The 14,273-nt window shown below is 42.1% G+C and overlaps 4 protein-coding genes across 4 annotated transcripts; 2 read left to right on the top strand and 2 right to left on the bottom strand.

Annotated features, from left to right (window-relative positions):
• Window positions 1-108: 108 nt before the first annotated feature.
• Window positions 109-2,361, bottom strand: MAK5 (ATP-dependent RNA helicase; the record flags this gene model as incomplete). The annotated part of the gene is made up of 1 exon (XM_003681248.1): window positions 109-2,361. One exon carries the CDS (start codon window positions 2,359-2,361, stop codon window positions 109-111), a length of 2,253 nt encoding a protein of 750 aa, XP_003681296.1.
• Window positions 2,362-2,482: 121 nt separating this feature from the next.
• On the top strand, window positions 2,483-3,421 carry BMT2 (25S rRNA (adenine2142-N1)-methyltransferase; the record flags this gene model as incomplete). Its single annotated transcript, XM_003681247.1, has 1 exon — window positions 2,483-3,421. The coding sequence occupies one exon, from the start codon at window positions 2,483-2,485 to the stop codon at window positions 3,419-3,421; it is 939 nt and encodes a 312-aa protein (XP_003681295.1).
• Window positions 3,422-3,790: 369 nt separating this feature from the next.
• IRA2 (Ras GTPase activating protein IRA2) lies at window positions 3,791-12,709 on the top strand (the record flags this gene model as incomplete). The annotated part of the gene is made up of 1 exon (XM_003681246.1): window positions 3,791-12,709. The coding sequence occupies one exon, from the start codon at window positions 3,791-3,793 to the stop codon at window positions 12,707-12,709; it is 8,919 nt and encodes a 2,972-aa protein (XP_003681294.1).
• A 611-nt stretch (window positions 12,710-13,320) lies between these two features.
• Window positions 13,321-14,070, bottom strand: TDEL0D04980 (HAD family hydrolase; the record flags this gene model as incomplete). Its single annotated transcript, XM_003681245.1, has 1 exon — window positions 13,321-14,070. One exon carries the CDS (start codon window positions 14,068-14,070, stop codon window positions 13,321-13,323), a length of 750 nt encoding a protein of 249 aa, XP_003681293.1.
• Between the last annotated feature and the right edge of the window lie 203 nt (window positions 14,071-14,273).

Raw genomic sequence — 14,273 nt, 5'->3', positions numbered from 1 at the left:
GTAAAGAAATAAATAATTGGCAAGGTGCGTTTTTATAAATTCTGATTGTATATTATTGAAAAACTTACTTTGACACCCTGATATGAATATCATTCAACAGTCTGAGACTTATTTTTGCTTCCTCTTTTTACTCTTCAGCTGGTCCAACGCATTGACTTTATCATGGCCAATGATGGTTTCATGACCTCTCTTCTTCACCAAGTTATCAGCCAGGTTGACAAGGCCTCCAGTCAGGTACCTTTTCCTTAAATCCGTTCTTAAAGGCTTCTTTAGTAGTTCATTTAGTTCGGCTTTCAGACTTCTCAACCTTTCCTTGGAGATTGTCTTATTCAGTTTTTTATTCTTATTCTTCGCTAAAATGACATCGTTATCTTCTTCATCGGAGCTAAGGTCGATCTCTAATTCATCGGCAGCTTTCTTGAGCCAATTATCATCTTTCTTCAGGGAATTTGACACAATATCATGGTCAGCCACTTCACTGGCTATCCTACTACGCTCCCTCATTTGTGTAACGATATCTGTCTCAATGGGCAGTAGAGGAACAGTTTTCTGCCACTTCTTCTTCTTCGTTTGCTGATCACTTTCACCATTTTTAATGGCCAGCAACTTTCTTAGTTTTCTCAAAGGTCCCATCGATTCCCCAGGAGAGCAAATCATGACAGAAACACCTTCATTCTCCGCTCTAGCGGTTCTTCCTGATCTATGAATATAAACATCTGCCGTACGAGGCAGATGATAGTGAATGACATGTTGAATATTTGGTATGTCTAGGCCTCTGGCAGCAACATCACTGGCTATTAAAACAGTTGACTTGTCGAGAACGCTGTTTTTCTTGGCTTGTTGCTGGTACTTTTCCAGGTTCCTCAAACGGTTTTTCTGAGTCATTGAAGAATGTATTTGGAAAGAGGGAACTTTCAGATTATTCAAGTATGCAGTCAACTTCTTAACGGAATCGATGGAGTTGCAAAATATTAGAGTGGTACCGGGATACATTGTGACGAAATAATAACAATACAGATCACGCTCTAAAGGACCACATTCGATTAGCGATTCTTTGATCCGTGAGCTAACTCGCTGCTCAGAATCTGTGTCGATAATGACTGGCTTCGATTTGAAGTGAATCTTTGTCATTAAATGTTGCAAAACGATTTCCATTTCGCTTGCATTTTCTTTGCCCTTTTTAAACTTCGACCATGAAGTAGTCGATAGCTTATTGAATAGGTCCATGGCAAATGTTGCTGAAAAGATCATTGTCTGCCAGCCCTCCTTTTTGTCCGTACTCTTCCTACTGTTCCCCAGGTACTTGAGAATTTTCTCAAATTCGTCAAAATGACCATCTTGCAACAGTCGATCGGCTTCGTCCAGAACCAAAGTATCGATCTTGGCAAATCTCTTAACTAAACTTTCGTTTTTTTCAATAAGTTCTAAGAATCTCCCCGGTGTAGCAACTACGACTCTGGCGCTACCGTCATACTTCAGCAAACGTTCCTGCTTTTGAATAGACAGACCACCAGTCAAAGACATTATTGCGTATGGTGATTTCTTCAAAATTAGTTCACCGATTTGTTGTAAGTGCTTAGTGACTTGTTGAGCCAACTCTCTTGTTGGTGTAAAGATTAGTGCGATTGCTTTACTTTGATCCTTATTATTGAGCATTTTTTCCAGGATTGGAATACCATAAGCCAAAGTTTTACCTGACCCGGTAGCTGCTTTCCCCATAATGTCTTCACCCTTCATAGCTTCCGGTATAGCTTTCGCTTGAATATCAGTTGGCTTGGAGAAGCCGAGCTTCGTTAAACCTTGCAAAGTGGTGACCGACAGTTTTCCCAGCTTGTTCCATTCAGGAAACTCTGCCACATCGACATCTTCGATGTCAAGGTCGGCGTTGAACACCTGTGATTGCAGCTCATCTTCCTCAACATCTTCATCCTTGTCACTTGCTTCTTCGTCATCCTTTTCACTTTCTTCTTCATCTTTGTCACTCACCTCTTCATCGTCGTCACTACTTGATGCACCACTCAGCTCTCCCTCGCCGAAATCGTCTAGGTTCTTAAACTCAACCAGTTCTGAATCCGCATCCCCGGCGTCAGATTCCTCTTCTTTAGACTGCACCTTTGACTCATCATGTGCAATGAACTGTACTTTGCCATCGACAACCTTGACATCCACCCCATCGATCTCTTCCAAGCCATAAAAACCACCAAAATCGCCCAAAGTATCTGGCACTTCAACCGACTTCCAATTAAGGTCCGAGGCACCAACTACAATGTCGTCCTTCTTCGTCTTTTTTACCATAGAACTCCTCTTCTTCAATGTGGCCTTACGCTTGCCATTTCTAGCCATCTTAACGGGAGGTACCATGTGCTGGATCGCTCAATCTGTCTTTTCCTTAGCTCATCTCATCGCTTAAAATTTTTCAGAACTGCTTTAACTAAACATACATCACCGTAAATCACAAGTACATACAGAGACTGCTAACAGGATGTTATCGCGGCGGAAACGAAGCATTACGGGCAAGAAAGTGGCCAGTTTCACTGAGGTGAACATCAAGCCAGATAAAGCTCGGAAGATTATTCGAAGATACCATTTCTTAATCAACAAACAAAAGATAATATGCAACAAATTGGGGATCACCGCCGATCCAGTACCACCTCATCTCGAGGGACCAGCTGATGTAGAAGACCCACAAGAGATGGAGAAGATGTTGTTAAGAGTGCAGGATAAAGGTATGTCACGTGATTCATTGGTACGATGCCTTCACTATATCGCTAACGAGGTCTCTAAGAAAGGTGGTCTCAAAGACTACCAGTTGGCCAGTCGAGTGGGCCAGTCTCAAAGCCGCGGTGGCGACTCTTCAAAGCTGCTGGTCAAGTGGCTGCGGGAGTTACAACTACCGCAACACGATCCACCACTTACAGCGCTTGAAATTGGATCGTTGAACTGCCATAACTGCATATCGACCTGTAAGATCTTTAAATCAGTGACTAGAATCGATCTGAACAACAGTAACGACTCGCGTGGCATTATACGACAAGATTTCATGAAAAGACCGCTCCCATCCTCCGACACTGACCGTTTCGACCTCATATCCTGCTCATTGGTGCTCAATTTTGTCCCTACACCTATTGAAAGAGGTCAAATGCTACGCAGGCTCCAGCAATTTCTTAAACGTCGCAGTCTATTCTTTCTAGTGCTTCCACTACCTTGCATAACCAATTCACGCTATATTGATCACTTACATCTCGCTCGAATGCTCGAACATCTAGGATACGTCCAATTACGACGCCACGAATCCTCGAAGCTGTATTATGCACTTTATGCATTGCAAAATCAGTCCGTGAATAATACGCCGACCAGTTTTCGCCACAAGAAGGTCCTACGTGACGGGCCAGGGATGAATAACTTTTGTATACTACTATAAGAGCCTATATCTACTACGGGATCCGTAATCACCTCGCAGGAGCTGTGAAAGTGGCTAACTCTTGATATTCTTTCATTATCTATAGAGCGGCGCTCCCAATTGTGCTGAAGCACGGTGGAACGCTGTGGGGCCGTCAGAGAAATAAGATGGGTGGCGTCTCTAGGACAACAACCACAGGAAAGAGGGCTATTAGCGGTAAAGCAGCTATTGAGACCCCTGTCAGAGAATTGTAGGAAGTTAGCACGGCTGCTAAACGCTGTTGACTGACCTTTGAGCACTCTAGAGGGTCCTTTAGTGACGGTTTTGCAAGGCCCGAATTTAATCAGGGATATAGTGCTATAACACATCAGAGAGGGCCAGTATAGTATAATGTCGAATAAGGATTCACCAGAGATGGTGAGATCACTGGTCAAGCATTTGTTTTTTGAAAGAATTCTGCCAGTACTCCCGGTAGAGTCTTATCTAAAGACATATGGAGAAGTGGAGGCGAACGAAACGTTTTCAATGTGTCGATCTGTGATCATGGATGTATCGTTGGCGCAGGACGTGAATGCCGTGGTCGAGGAAACAATTACTCTGATCGAGTTGATTCTTCGAGAGGGAGATATCATCGGGGAGAACATTAGTCCAGAGGCTGTACAATCGATCCTGGCGCTTATCAGGCTGCTCAGTGACAGTTTAGAGTATTTTTGGGACCATGCAGAAGTGACACAGTTGTCCAAAGCTATGGGCGAAGCACTAGATGATGTTTACGAGAGGCAAAAGAGGTTGTTTAGTGGTTCTATGCTAGGTTATTCGACACATAGACCGTGTTTCCATTCCAGTTCACCCGCTCCTTTGAAATCTGAACTCGCTACTAGATTGTTGGAGACTTGCACAAGGATCAAGTTCAATACAGAATCTATTCGCATGCTAAAGGACATGTCTTTTCATCTCTACGGGAGCACTTCAATTGTCGCAGGAAGCATTTTGCCGGCTTACCAAGCTTACTTGAAGGACAAAAACCATCCAAGTTATGCAGAAAAAGTGGATCTAACAGTGGATTACATACTTCGGTTTCTGGCGGCTTCTAATCCAACAGAGTTCACAACTTATCTCAAGATAAAAGTCTTGAAACCGTTATTAGAAAATCACGTTAGCATTGAGATAAAAGTTATACAACATCTCAATCTTTTTGGATGCGTCTTTCTCAGCAGGAAAAATCTAACTAGATATCTGGAGACCATTAAAAATCTATCAAATACCATGAAGAAGAGCATATATCATTGCCTCCTATTGTATTATGCTTCCAAAGCATTGACGTTTTGGATGATGGCACGACCAAAGGAATACACTGAAATATTCCGATATTTGAAAGATAGTCGATCGAGTGAAGTCTCAACGCCTGATTCTAATTCCCATTCAACAACAGCTTCTTATAATGAGGAGGTAGAGCGGTGTAAGGCGATCTCCCAATTGGCTTCGTCTATCTTTGACGATATCTATTCCTCCTTTAACATTTCCACATTGTTGTCAGCTGTCAACTCTTATCACTCTAATTCCAGTCCACAATCTGCATCATCCTCTTTTACACAATCACCATCACAATTTCAAGCTCCTCCAAGCGCTGCAGCAAGTTTCCCTTCCTCTGGGCCATTCTCTCCACCTCTTTATTCTACCATTCCACAGTCTTCTACCCCACCATCATTGACCAATTTGAGCGGAATGGAGAATTCTCCACAACAAAGCTCCAGTGAAACTTTGGGCAAATCTTCGGTTCAGGACTCAACTGTTTATCCAACAAGTATAGAGGATAGTCCATCTCATACGAAGAGAGCCTTAGAAGTAAGACAATCAAGAACTTCAGGTGTCCCGCATCTGAAGAATATACTTGATCTCTACACCACGGCAGATAGCTCAGAATCATTATCCCATTCCTCCGTCCTGAAATTTTTGACGACATTGGTTGTTTTAGATATGGACGTTTTCACAGAATTAAATGCTACATGCTTTAGAAATATAGCCGATCCTAGAAAGGGTGAAGAGAATGCGAGTGAAGTGGAGGAAAAGGAGAAAATTCAAGGAGGAATCAGGCATTTGACTCACGGTTTGAAAAGGTTGACTACTTTGCCTGTAGCGAAAAAAAAGGGAATCAAGTTCATGACCATGTTAATGAGAAACCTTGGAGGGTCTCTTTTGGTTACCGACACTGCATTCTTGGACACGATGAGAGCTTTACTGACGTTTTTCACAGTCAGTTCGTCTTTTGCATTGGTCGATGACACAATACCGTCAGTAGTATTTGCTAAGAGACTATTTCCCGCTTTGGCTTTGAACCTGGATTTGGGCAAAGACTGGAACTCCGAGGCCAAGATTAACCCATACTTACAGAAGTGTCTTTTGAGGCATCCAAGATTCTATGGTCGGTCCCAAATAGAGGTTTTCGCTGCAGCAATTCAGTTAGATCAAAGCGAATTTTTGGACCATTTGCATCTCGAAGAGCTTACGGCAAACTTGAGCCTGAAGAAGTTAAGCCTCTACACAGAGGGTTTTAGAATCTTTTTTCACCTACCAAGTACGAGAATATTGCGAAAAGGAACAGCTAAGAAAACGTCTGACTTTTTCAAGAGCCTGCTCTTTAAGATTCCAGATACTTTGATGAAGTCGTTTCCATACTTTGACGACAGGGTTGCCGATATTGTGACGTCGATACTGGATGGATCTATTATTGAAGAGCTTGGAGAAAGAAACCTTTTTCTGTCCAGTTCGCAATCTTCGACATCATCTTTCATGTCATCATCATCACCATCTCAATCAACGAGCGGACCATCTCCTCCAGGTGGCATGAACATTGACATGCATCTAATAGGCCATCCTTTAGGCTGGACACAATCAAATAACTCCAGCAGTTCTGATACAAGCTCAACAAATCTTCCAGTGGGTCAAACCGATCACCAGTTTTCTCATTTGGTGGCTCCTAGGGCACATCGCGTCTCTGGTACTTTGAAGAAAAACCTATTGTTTTCTTCTCCTAGTGGTTTAGACTCAGAAAGAGGTCAGCAAGCCACTCGCACTCACACTGAAGTAATGCAGGACTCACCCTCAAATATCACTAGGAATGCTCGTTCACCGCTGAGTCAAGCAAGATCAAGGAGAGCTTCTGACGAAAATTATGCTAAAGCTTCCAATCATTTCTCTATAACGGAGAATTTGCTGAATACTGCTTTAGAAGAATACGACGATGCCAGAAGAATTATGATCAACATTTTCAGCATATTTAAGAGGTTGACAAATTACTTCATAATACCGCGTGTTGAGAGAACGAACGAAGAGTGGGCATCAGCAGACTTCAGGAATATTATTAAGCCAATCTTTGTCGCAATTATAGACTCTGATGATAATTTACAACAAACAGCAGAATCATTCATGGACGTTTTAATAAACTACATTCCAAGCTTCAGCGAGGGTTCTTCACAAGCGACGATACAGGGTTATTATTACCTGTGCAGTTACACAGTGGCTCTCTTTTCTACTGCTCTTTTCGATCTAAAACTCACTAACAACAAACGAGAAGTGGTACTTCATATCATTGTAAAGTTTCTCAAAGTTAGAACGCACCTAGCCAAGATGTCCGAGGGCTTGAATTTCCCCTGCGCACTTTTAGACGCGGAATCGGAAACATTCCCTCTAATTTCTGGTACATTGGGAAGGGCTCTAATGATGTCTTTATTTTCGAACAAAAGCAGTGTTCAGAAGCTTCTGAAAACAGCGTATGGCGAGTTCTATCAGGTGATAAAGTTCCACGAAAAAACCGTGGGAAGCATTCCAGCTCCATGGCTAGATAATCTCGGATTTGCTGGCGCAATGTCTCAGGATAACTATGTTACATCAGGTTCTGTCGCGTTCCAACGTCGTTTGAGACTGAATATTCTGAAATTCATCAAACGTCCAGATGCAATCCTTTTGGATTCGATGGAAGTTATTTACAAGAAGTGGCTGAGCTTGTCTCGGTCGAAATTGTTGTCTCAAGAAGAACTGGCCGACTTCAGGAGTTTTGCGGGAATCCTGGCATCTATGTGCGGTGTTCTCCTGGCTATCGGGGACGAAAACTCACCCCATCTCAAGGACTTAAGGGTGCAGGTAACAACCGAAATGGATGTCTTCATCAAAAAGCAGTGTCAATGGTTGAATCACCCCGATTTGCTGACTAGAGAAAATTCCAGAGACATCTTGAGCACAGAATTGCACCCGTTAGCTCTCAACCTGCTTTTCTCCAACCTGAAGGCAAAAATTGATGATCTCAGTAGCGTCGATTTATCTCAATCAGATCATGATCTGTCCTTCGTTTTGCTGGAGCAGGTTATTATCATACTAAGAACCATATTAAGGAGGGATGACGACGACAAAATACTTCTTTTATTCTCACTCGACGTTATTAACTTCATCGATCAATTGGTTGAAATCGTCAACAAAATTCCTTATGAGTCAGCCAAGTTTTATAAGGCGATAATCCATATGTCAAAAATGTTCAGAGCCTTTGAGGTTGCAGAAAAATACCTCGCTGTGACAGGTCATTACGAATTGAAGAATAAATGGCTGAAGTTGGTTACTAACTGGTTTAATCTGACTGTTGACAAAGATTACGACCTTCCTAATCTCGCCAAGCCTCACAGAGAAATGGACTTGAAGAGGCGTGATTTCGATTATTTGTATATTGATACCCTTATCGAGTCATCAAGGGCGTTGGCCTTTCTCACCCAAGATGTACCGCTCGAGATCGCGCCATCTGTCTCAGAAGAAGAACTAAGAAGGTCGAGATTTGTCGTGTTCGGTAATTACTTCAGTATTCTTTTAAAGGGCCTAGAAAAAAGTACTGACATTGAGAAGTTCCCGGCTTCGCTGAAGCACAAGATCAGTATTTTGAATGAGAATGTAATTACTGCCTTGACCAACCTGTCAAATGCTAACGTGGAGGCCGGCTTTCAGCATTCGTTGCCAATGGGCTACCAGCCAAAAAACAAGAGTATTCGACTTGCCTTTCTCAAAGTTTTCATTAATATTGTAAGCAACTACCAAGCTAAAAAAACCCATACGGTGAAATTGAAGATGGCTGCTATGGATGAGGTCATATTACATCTGATTAAGCACCCCTACTTAGTGCTCAAGACTGCTACCATCTGCCCTCCAGCCGATATTGAGGCATGCGCGGCGGGACTAGTCAATGCCTTCGATGCTCGAAACGCTTCCTATATTTTAGTAAAAGATCTCGTTGCAGAAGAGATTAAAAATGCTCCAAGGCATATGGATATTTTGAGAAGAAATAGCATTGCCACAAGAGCCCTATCGCTTTTTTCGAGACTCAAAGGTAACGAGTATTTGGTTAGAACGTTGAACCCAGTTCTTTCAGAGCTTTTAGACAAGGGCGAGTTCTTCGAAATAGAAAAGGCTCAACCTGATTCCAAAAAACAAGTGGCACTTTTCGTCAAGTATATGAAGAAACTAGTAGACGCCATTACCAACTCTATACCATTTTTCCCACCTGAATTGCTGATCATCTGCCAGACCATATACGAATCGGTCAACAAAAAGTTTCCAGACTATACATACGTAGCCGTGGGTTCATTTGTGTTTCTACGGTTTGTTTGTCCTGCCTTAGTGAGCCCCGAATCCGAGAACATCGTTGACATACCTCAACCCCAATGTAAGAGACCTTTCATCACTTTGGCCAAGGTTATCCAAAGCATTGCGAACGGTTCAGATAATTTGGCTAGATGGCCTCTGCTAGAACCCGAGGCAGATTTCTTGAAGGATTGCAGCTGCCAGATTTTCGATTTTCTGAAAGATGTGTGCCGAACAGACCGTACCGTTTCCATTCCTGTCAATCTAGATCCTCATCCAGTGTCTTATGAGTTTAACTTTTTGCATAGATACTTCTACACACACGAGCTAGAAATCAGGAGGGCGTTACTAGAAGACTATAGATCATTTAGTGAGTTTGAGTCGCTCAAATACTTCTGGCTTATGATCGACAGGGACCTGGCTGTGCTCGGCCAGCCAAAGATGGAGTTCAAGAATGAAATCCCCTCGTTCATCAAGGATAATATGGATGAATATCCACAACTTTACGAGTTCATGAGTAGCCACGCATTTCGAGATGTTGGTGCTCTCAATAGTGGCATATCTTTTGCTCACGAGTCAATGTCAGCCGATGGCCTTCCTATTCTAACCCTAACGTTCAGGAGATTTTCAAGCAACGGTGTTGATGTAGAGACGGTCGTTTATCGGACGTTCCAAATATATGCGAGAATTTGGACTTCAAAACATTTCTTAGTTTTGGACTGTACTGAATTTGATGAGCAAGAGATAGATGTGAAAAAATTGACATCACTTTTCGCTAGTTTACTACCTCCGATTGCTCTCAAGAACTGCAAAGGTTACTTTTATTTCAATATTGGCGAAAACTTCATGAATAAATGGGGAAGATTACTTGGCCAGTCTAATCCTTACATCACTCATAGTGTTCCTCAGCATTTTGTCAATAGCTATACCGATCCCGAGCTCGCTAAATCACTGGGTCTGTCCGGTCAGAGTCTTGAGGTTTTGCAAGATGTTCGTGTCACTCTGAATGACGTTACGCTATACGATTCCAAACTGAAAAGATTCACGCCAATATCTTTGAAGATCGGTAACAAATATTTCCTGATATTGCATGAGACTAGCAAGCACTACAAAATTCAAGGATGGGATAAATTGCTTGACATAAAATTCAACGACGTCTATGAAATAGGGAAAGTTACATCAGTCGATATAACGTCTACTACAGGTGTTAAAAACGAGTTTACCGTTAATTTGACTGGCTCCAGGACTTTGGTGTTTAGCAGCTCAAAATACTTGGAAATAGTGAAACTATTTTACTACGCCTTGGATAGGATAGAGGAGGAATACGTCAATGAGGACCAAGCCCCTGCTACAAAGCACGATGTCAATGAAAGAGAGAATCTAGAGCGCTATGACATTCTTTGTCACATCTTTTTGAATGTCTGGGTAGGGTTATGTGGTGATGACGACGTCATCAGATCAGTCGCTTACAACCTACTGGCTGTCACACAAGAAACATTTAACGTTGACTGCGGATCTCATTTCCGTCAGTCACCCGAAGTGTACGTTTTGAACTATTGCTGCACTTTTGGATGTTTGATATCTGAGGCGCTGGCCAGAACAGCACCTGAACTTACGGCTTTTGTTTTTAAGTACTTTTTGGAGGCGATTGAAAACAAAATGATCACGCAAGTATCTGTTCCTCAAACCATAGCCTGCCTTTCTTACTGGACCCCAAACATTTACAAGGATGTTTACAGGGTTAATGCCGAAGAAGGCCCTGAGGCCGCTTCAAGAATTATACGAGCACTAATCAGACTAACTGTATCAGACCCAAGTTTCACAACATTGTATGTGCAGCAGATTTGGTTGGTATTAGTGATCGAAGGGAGTTTAACACCACTCATAGTCGAGGAGTTGATAAATCATGCACTTGATAGAGACTCAGAGGGTCGTGATTGGTCCTCGGCTTTGAGTATACTTAATGGGTCGCCAACAATCGATATGGCTTCGCTGATAATAGGCAAACTTATGAAGATAATCAAGTCGTTTTTACCATCTTTGAAATTGGAAGCGTCGACTCACAGCTGGTCTGAACTTCTGATTGTGGTGAACATGTCTATCCCTATCTTCTTTGAAAATACCTTGATCACTCAGATGTTCTTGCCAGAAACTCTTTTCATTATATCTTTACTGATAGATGTGGGCCCGACTAAGATACGCACATCTCTTCATGCGCTGCTCATGAACGTCTCTCACTCCCTAACATTGAATGATGCTATCACGGAAGAACAAAAGCGGATGCTAGACGAGGTGTGTACTACGCTGTCACGTCAGCGCTCGAAGTTTATGTTTGGCTTCAGCCAGGATAAGGGTCGTGTACTACAAAATTTTAGTGCCGCATCTTTTGCTAGCAAGTTTGCCGCTCTAGAACATTTTATCAAAAGTCTGATGCGTTTGATCGATTGTTCATCTGTAACCGAGGCCCCACAATGGAAAACGAGATTCAAAAAGTACTTGATCGACACGGTTTTCAACAGTGATTCATTTCTTTCAGCGCGTGCAATGATGATTCTCGGTATAGTCGGCAAGACATCTACGTCGGAATCGCTTTGCAGGCATCTTTTATGTGAAACTATGAAAGTGATTGCAGAGCCGCAAGTGACCGACGAGCTGATCTTTTTGCAAATAGCGCATATTTTCACCTATAGTAAGCTCGTTCAAGGTATAGACACATCCCTTGATTTACTGAAACAATTGTTTTGGCTCTCAGCTGCGGTGGTCGAATCACCCCATCCAGTGGTTTTCGAAGGCGGGTTGCTTTTCATGTCGAATACTCTGGCCTGTTTGTACCAAAGTCACTTCGAATCAAAGAATGACGAACCCTCCTTGACCTCTACCCTGATTCGGTACAGAAATTTTGCCAACACGCTACTGGAGGAGCTTGAGTCTTTGGGGGGTGCAGTATGGGATGAACAGAACTTTACTCACAACACTTTGGCACTGTTCAGCCGCGGGCTTTCGATCTCAACAGCAAAAAGTGCTGCTTTAGAATCTCTACAGTCTCTGTTTGGCAACTCCTATCGAGAGCATGGCATGAATCCAGAATCAAGGCACTACTTATGTTACATGTTCTTCCTTTACTTGTTTCTTGCCCCAGAGCAGTTTACCGAAACATTGAGGGTGGCAGGTATTGAGGATGAGATGGTAGATCTTCACGACAACAATAAAATTCCTAAAGTTTTGGCTGACTGGTTAAGTTCAGACAAATGTTGTCCAAATATAACTCTCTATCAAGGTGCTATTCTTTTCAGTAGCTCAGTTTCCGACGAGCCCTGTAAGTTGAAATTTGCGCTTATTATGAGGTTTTTGATGAAAGCCAGGCCTACCACCATTTTTAGAATTTACGTGGTGGTAAGAGAGGAACTTCGAAGGATAGCAGCTCTCGATTTGACTTCAGACTGTGTCGCTGTATCATTTGACATCATAAGGCTGCTTGTCAAATACCCAGAATTCAATAACATGGAGAAATTTCACAGTGAGATAGTACAGACTATTAAACAAAGGGGACTTCAGGCTGTTACCAAAATTGATGAGTACGATCAAAGCTCTACTGACCTTTTCACCAAACTAGAGGCCAATGCCGACCTTATTTACAATTGGAAGAGGCTAATAACTATGATACTTTCGAGGATGACATGTTTTGTTTAAGTATAGTATATGCACCGTGTAACCTAATATAATGACTACGAGAAATTTTTGAATAACGTAACAGCTTGTTTGGAACGCAATTTTGAAAGACAGCTGCTTTGTGAACGACTCTTCCGGCCCTTAGTGGTGTAATCCTATGAGGATTAAAGTGTTGAAACTAACAATTGACAGAAAATGATTTTGAGATAATGTATGAATAAACTAAGTAAGGGCCGGGGCTTCTATCTTGACCTACAAAAAAAATACACATAGGTTGCAATCGCGGGTACAAATCTTGATTATTGAATTACAATTAGTGATTTTTTATCTGATGACCACATAGCATTGAGATATAACTGCCATACTATGTGTATTTGAGCAGTAATTATGGTCTATCATTTGACGTACTCATTTTGATTGCTTGTTGCCCTTAGAAGATGTTATGACTTTCAGTTGGAGTCGCAAGCCAGTCTCCAATTCAACTTGTATTGACTAGTAGTTCGCTCCTGTTGTCTATGATTGAGATACATGAGCGAACCTACGACCACAAACATTTGAAATCATTGTTTCTCAATGAAACGTGTTTTACAGAATATACAATCTTTTTTGAATTTCTGACTGCGTTATATTGCTTACCATTTCAACAAATCGTCTTTGGCGTACAAATAATCTTTGAATAGAAATTCAAGTTCATCGGTCTCTGCATTGTAGCTAACGTCCACAGAATTGTAATCCTTAATAACAAGGTCGCAACCTCTCTCGATCAAAAATTCCTTGTCAAAAGTGGTAGCAAGGCCAATGAGCTTACAACCGGCGGCCTTTCCGGCGGCTATCCCAGCTNGAGCATCTTCAAATACTACGACCTTACTCTTCGAGGGGTCTTCTTTATTAATTGGGTATCCCAACCCATCTCTTCCTTTCAAGTAAGGCTCTGGGTGTGGTTTACCTTGCTTAACATCATTGGCAGTAATAAAATATTTGGGCCTATCAATGTGCAGTAGGCCGAACCACTTACGAGCCAAATCACGGGTACCAGAAGTGGCAACAGCCCATTTTGGTTTGGGCATAGCGTTCAATGCTTTGCATAATTTAACAGCACCTGGCACTTCAAGAGCATGTTGTCCAAATCTATCTGGGATTTCACCTTCCAGCTTGTTGACATACTCCTCGTTAGAGTAATCTGGGGCATATTTGGCAATCATATCGTAAGTTCTACAACCATGCGATACCTGGATGACATGTTCTGAGTCAAAGTATGGTTTGTCCTTACCAAAGTCTCTCCAAAAGGCAGCAATTGCTGGCTGAGAGATGATAATAGTTCCATCGACGTCAAATAAAGCGGCGTTTACCTTCAAAGTTAGTGGTTTGGCAGTCAATGGCATGACAAATTGAGTTAGATTTTATTTCTTGATTTTTACTGAAGTAAGAAGAGATTATTGCCAAGAGAATAGGAGACTACAGGTACATAAAGCCTTGGTTGCTGTATATATACATATTGGGACGTTTTGTCGAAAAGGTTGAGGGATCAATTATATGACATGCTCGGAAGGATGTATCTTCGATTTAAGGAGGCTTATAAAAAGAT

The sequence above is a fragment of the Torulaspora delbrueckii genome, chromosome 4 (assembly GCF_000243375.1).
Source record: "Torulaspora delbrueckii CBS 1146 chromosome 4, complete genome".
Taxonomy (NCBI): Eukaryota; Fungi; Ascomycota; class Saccharomycetes; order Saccharomycetales; family Saccharomycetaceae; genus Torulaspora; species Torulaspora delbrueckii.
The sequence above is the reverse complement of the archived record's forward strand: the minus strand, read 5'-3'. Positions and strand labels throughout refer to the sequence as shown.